This window comes from Lissotriton vulgaris, chromosome 11 (assembly GCF_964263255.1).
Source record: "Lissotriton vulgaris chromosome 11, aLisVul1.2, whole genome shotgun sequence".
Taxonomy (NCBI): domain Eukaryota; kingdom Metazoa; phylum Chordata; class Amphibia; order Caudata; family Salamandridae; genus Lissotriton; species Lissotriton vulgaris.
In genome coordinates, this window is record NC_141699.1 from 708580483 (window position 1) to 708586482 (window position 6000).

At 48.3% G+C, this 6000-nt stretch overlaps 1 protein-coding gene across 1 annotated transcript in view; it reads left to right on the plus strand.

Moving 5' to 3' along the window:
* Positions 1 to 5472, plus strand: part of RBP2 (retinol binding protein 2) — a 48253-nt gene extending 42781 nt beyond the window's left edge. Inside the window, exon 4 of the mRNA XM_086943784.1 lies at positions 5228 to 5472. Coding sequence (XP_086799910.1) covers positions 5228 to 5281 — 54 coding nt within the window. The 3' untranslated portion in view covers positions 5282 to 5472. The remainder of the gene's footprint in view (positions 1 to 5227) is intronic.
* Positions 5473 to 6000: the final 528 nt, after the last annotated feature.

Consider the following 6000-nt stretch of genomic DNA (forward strand, 5'->3'; position numbering starts at 1 on the left):
GCAAGATGTTGTGTGAGACCGTGTCAAAGGCCGCGCTGAGATCCAACAGGATCAGCGCGGCACTTTGACCGGCGTCCAGGATACCTCGAAGGTGCTCCGTAGTGGTCAACAGAGCCGACTCAGTGCTGTGACCTGGTCTGAAGCCGTTTTGGGAAGGGTCCAGGACATGGTTTTGCTGCATGTGGTGGGATAATATTTTGTTAACGTGAGCTTCAGCCAGTTTTGACGTCCAGGGGAGCAGTGAAATGGGCCGGAAATTTTCTGGTTTTTTGGGATCCAATGTGGGTTTTTTGATGATGGGTGAAACCCATGCAGATTTCCAACAGGTGGGGACCACCGCTGAGGAAAAGGAAAGATTGAGTAGTTTGGCAAGCGGGGGGGAGGAAGAAGTCAAGTGATTCCAAGAATTTGGACGGTCGCATGGGGTCTGCTGGGGAACCAGACTTGACCTGTCTACACAGTTTAGAAAGGTCGTCGAGGGATATGTCAGGTATTCTTAACAGTTTTGATGTCTCTGCCGCCGCGTGGGGGATATTAGTGGGCGTAGCATCGTCTTGCGGGAAGGACGTGTAGATCTTCCTCACTTTTTCAATGAAAAAGGTGGCAAGGTCTTCGCATTGTTTCAAGGAGGTGATGCAAGAGCCTGGATTGGGAATTTTCTGGAGACTTTGGACTAAGTTGAAGATGGTTTTGGTGGGATTGGAGCTGCGTTCGATTTCCTTTGCGTAGAAGGAGGCTCGAGTAGTGCGAATCGCCTTGTGGTAAGTGCGAAGTTTAGATAGGTAAAGGGTTTTATCACTGTCTAAATAGTTTTTCCTCCACTCGCGTTCGGCTTTTTTGCACTCTTTCCGTAATGTTTTGAGTGAGTCATTGTACCATGGGTTAGAGGGGGAACTGCGGGTTTTGGTCCATTTGGCCGGAATTAAGGCGTCAAGCCCTGTGACAATCCATTCGTGGAAGGCGGCGTATACTGTATTAATATCGCTATTCTCATCAGGGAGGTGGAATTCTCCTAGGTGGTTGATGAGGTCTCCGGAGACGAGTTTGTGCCATGGTCGTTTGTGGCTGGGGTTGGCCGCGGCTTTGGGGGGCGGTTTTTTTGCCATAATGGTTAGTTTAACAAGAAAGTGATCAGTCCAGCCCATGGGTTCAGGGGGATCAGCCGTGGCTTCCGATAAGTTAGAGAAAACGGGATCTAATATGTGCCCAGCAATGTGGGTGGGGGAGTGAACCAGGGAGTTTAACTGCAAGGCCGTGATGTCGGCTAGCAGGTTTTTGATAATGGAATCAGTGGTGGAGTCGAAATGGAGATTGAGATCACCCAAAATGGTGAAGTTGGGGGAAGAGACTGCCAAGGTGTGAGCAAGTTCCAAGAGTTCCTCAATAAATCTGGCGGAGGGGCCTGGTGGCCGGTAGATGTAAAGGCCAGAGACAGTGAATTGCGGGCAAGTGGCAATCTTGAAGCGTGCGCATTCGCAACCCCAGATTTCTTCTTTGGTGAAGGAGCAGTTGTATGTTGTTCGATATACAACGGCTATTCCCCCGCCCCTAGAGTCTCTGTTGACCAGTTTCATGGAGAAACCGTTTGGCAGCGTAAGATTTAAAATGCTAGTTTGGTCGTTATGGAGCCAGGTTTCACATATGAACAGAATATCTGGGTTTTCGTCCGTAATGAGGGTATTGACTTCTGCATGGTGCTTTACGAGAGATCTAACATTCAGTTGTAGAACCCGGAGGGAGGGCAGCTTAGGTATCACCGCTGTACAGCTTACCAGGCTGGGCAGGGGCGTAGCAAAACTACAGGACTCACATTAAAGTGCAGTTTGTCCGAGGCAGCCTTCGAGCTTGTTGCATCTAGTTTTGGCGTTTAGTGCATGGAGATGATCTCTGTCATAGCTGACTCGAAATAGGGGATTTTGTGCAGGGGGACTGGCGAGAGGCGATGTCTTGGCGATGACGGGCGCAGACGGGCTTGCCTTAGGCGCGCCTTCGGCGCGCAAACGGCGCTCCCGCTGCGCTCGTCCGCTGCGCTTCCTGTACGTGCACATTTATCCCTGTGAAGAGGGGGCGTGGCCTCACCGGGGGCGTGGTCAGCGCGCACGCCTGCCCAGATGGCGGCCGCTTTGTTTGGTGGATTGCGTGGAAGGAAAGCGCGACTACAGCTATATCGCCAGCTGTGCGCTCCAGGCCAGAGTGACTGGTAAGATGCCAGCCGTGTTTAAAAACACAGAACGTGACACCACACCACACAAATCAACGGTCGATTAAAAGACTTCTCGAATAGTACCGCCAGTCCCGGCTTCCGCCTCAGGACTGGGAAAGGATTGTGTTGACACCGCTAAGGTCGGTGTTTTATATCGTCAGAAAGTGGGCGTGGCCTCACCGGGGGCGTGGTCAGCGCGCACGCCTGCCCAGATGGCGGCCGCTTTGTTTGGTGGATTGCGTGGAAGGAAAGCGCGACTACAGCTATATCGCCAGCTGTGCGCTCCAGGCCAGAGTGACTGGTAAGATGCCAGCCGTGTTTAAAAACACAGTACGTGACACCACACCACACAAATCAACGGTCGATTAAAAGACTTCTCGAATAGTACCGCCAGTCCCGGCTTCCGCCTCAGGACTGGGAAAGTATTGTGTTGACACCGCTAAGGTCGGTGTTTTATATCGTCAGAAAGTGGGCGTGGCCTCACCGGGGGCGTGGTCAGCGCGCACGCCTGCCCAGATGGCGGCCGCTTTGTTTGGTGGATTGCGTGGAAGGAAAGCGCGACTACAGCTATATCGCCAGCTGTGCGCTCCAGGCCAGAGTGACTGGTAAGATGCCAGCCGTGTTTAAAAACACAGTACGTGACACCACACCACACAAATCAACGGTCGATTAAAAGACTTCTCGAATAGTACCGCCAGTCCCGGCTTCCGCCTCAGGACTGGGAAAGGATTGTGTTGACACCGCTAAGGTCGGTGTTTTATATCGTCAGAAAGTGGGCGTGGCCTCACCGGGGGCGTGGTCAGCGCGCACGCCTGCCCAGATGGCGGCCACTTTGTTTGGTGGATTGCGTGGAAGGAAAGCGCGACTACAGCTATATCGCCAGCTGTGCGCTCCAGGCCAGAGTGACTGGTAAGATGCCAGCCGTGTTTAAAAACACAGTACGTGACACCACACCACACAAATCAACGGTCGATTTGCCCAAGTCTCTGGGACAAAAGCCATGTCCAGTTTGTGGGCATACACTAGTTCCGCAAATTCGACATTATGCTTTATCAGAGAGCGAGTGTTTATTAGTAATCCTGTGAACATTTTGGGAACCGATATTTGTTCACGAGAGACATGTTCAGTTTTGGAGCAGACCCTCGTTTTTGTGAACAGAAACTTGATCTTACAACGAGGGCATGATTTAGGCTCCTCTAAAGGGTCAAACCGATGGCATGGGGATATTGGATTAGATTTGTTGAGCCTCCGAAGAGAGATATCAGTATAAGTTAGTCTTGTCTCTGCTTTCAAGGTGTCCAGGCCAGGGATTCTAGCCTTGGGCCCGGTCCAGGCACGGATGGGTGCAGACGGGCTTGCCTTTGGCTTGCCTTCGCTGTGTCAGCGGCGCCCGCTGCGCGTCTGCTGCTGCATCTTGCTTTGATGGGAATGCAGCAGGGAGTTGGCGCGCAGGCAAGAGACTGCCCCCTCTGACCCTGAAGTCAGCTGGAGTGCTTCTAGTTCCGTCTGCCCTCCACAACAAACAGCACCAGCCACGGTGGAACAGGGCTTAGAACCGGCACGAGGAAGATAAGAGAGTGAATTTAGCAGCACTATATGTGAACAGGTTATCGTTTTTTAAAAACAAGTATAAAAAGCACAAGTATAAAAGAACTATGTTCCTCGGTTTGGGAGGTGCTGGCAAGCCTAATCGTTGCTCAGCAGTTGATGCGGTGTGTGAAATTATTTCAGCGCTAAATCAGAGTCTGATTTATGTTACAATAATAGATAATGGTTTGTGTTGGGTTCGGTCTTTTGTTTAGGTGTCTATAGTGCTGATCTATAGTATGATGAATGGTACTCCATCCATCAGGGTGGCAGAGAACATTACGTCTGCCATCCTGATAGACCTAAGCACCTATGTAAAAATGAGGAAATAGTTGCAGAATTTACTGGCCATTTTTTCCTGGATAAGTTTATATAGGAGAGAATAGCAGGATGGTATAATGGTTGCACATCTTAGATTCTATTAAGGGTCCTTTCTTGCTTGTGTTCTGGGTCAGGGAGGATGCAGCCTAGCAGTTCGGTCTCAACTGTTCTTTTTGGGGAAGGGTAAAAACTGTATTGGATATGGCTAGGCCCAAACTGAGGTGGCATTGTATGCAAAACTAATGATGGACTGGGATGTGGCCCCAAATATTCACCAGTGCCTTAGATGAAACTAACATTCCACCAACACTTTTTTCATTCTTCAGTGTGAAGGCCTTTGTGGGACGGGTATGCCCAGACGTGGGTCCCTTGCACACTGTGCCACTGGACCCAAGCTATATCTGTCCGATAAGCCCTAAAAAGGGTGAAAACAGTCCTGGATTGCTTGCGTTCCGGTTCAGGGAGGACCTGAACTGGCAGTTCGGAATAGACTGTTCCTATTGGAGCAGGGTCAAGGCTGATTTGCATATGGCTGGATTCAAACTGAGGTGGCATAGTGAGCCAAATAACGACATACTTGGATACGACATAACTAATTACCAATGGCTGGGATTAATTCAAGCATTTCGAGCATCTCTTTTTTTGTATAATACGTGATAGGTCATAATGAGGTGGTGCAATCAGCTCTAACGGCTGTTCGTGGTCTCGAGTACAAAGCAGCTAGGGAGAACTGAAGGCCATCGCTGGGGTGAAGAAGGAGTGGTTCCTTAACCTGGAACTTCATCTATAATGGGAACATAAACCAGAACAACTAGGATCCCCTAAATTGGTCTGGGAATGACCAGGTTGAAAGATGTAGTTACCTTCCAAAAATGCAAGAATATTTTAGCTGCATCTATTTATTTGGTATAGTACTGTAGTACTGAATTGCAAGGCCTGTACGAAAAGTGAAAGATTTCAAATGTCAACAAATCCACCTTTTGCAGTGGCCGTGCCAATTATGCCATTCTGTGTCAGTCGCCAGATGTGGTGAATGAGGCGGCAGCTCTGAAATGCAAGTTGAGAAAATCTCATGCTGTATATCGTTTGTACTTACAAGTGTCTATGTCATTTCAGGAGCTGACCTGTGAAGATCAGGTGTGCCATCAGACATTCAAGAAGAAGAAATAAACAGAAGCTGTCCGTCTTCCACAATGTGCATGGTCTCTGAAGTGGCAGTCTGAAACATCCGCAATTAAATGCATTGGTTTCTTTGTAGCAATTACATGTTTAGAACTGTACAACCATAGTTCATCTAAAACCTGTTATAGAAGTTTGTGTCTTTTTTACTAAGATTGAATATAAAACATTTACCCAAATTGCATCTGATATCCTTTTGTTACTTGCAAAAAAACTAGTCACCAAAACCAATACGTTAAGGATCTTAAACGCCTTGTAATGGGTGAAATGCCTTTAAAGTTATCAATATAGATTGCTAAATGCTTTCGTTTATTCATCATTTATGAGTTTTCAGTACCACTGCATATCACCTAGCAGCTACATATTAACCCTGTATATGCTCCAAAGGTATCACAGAGGCTTGGCCCCTATAAAGTATTCCTCATGCTGCACAACCACAAAATCTTCAGCCTAATCAAAGCCCAGTCTGAATGAATCAGTTTTCAAAGTGGAATGAAATGCATATAGAAGGTTCCACCCCGAATATCAAGTTCAGGCCTTCACAAGCTACCTGGTGTCTCTAGATAGGTTTTATTTTGGGGGGGGGTGGGTGGTGGGCACACATACACAACTGCTGCCACAGAAACACACATACACTTTTACATAGATGTATTTATTATTTGCAATGGCGGTTGCCACTGTGCACTTATAGTTAGATCAGAGTTTCCGAA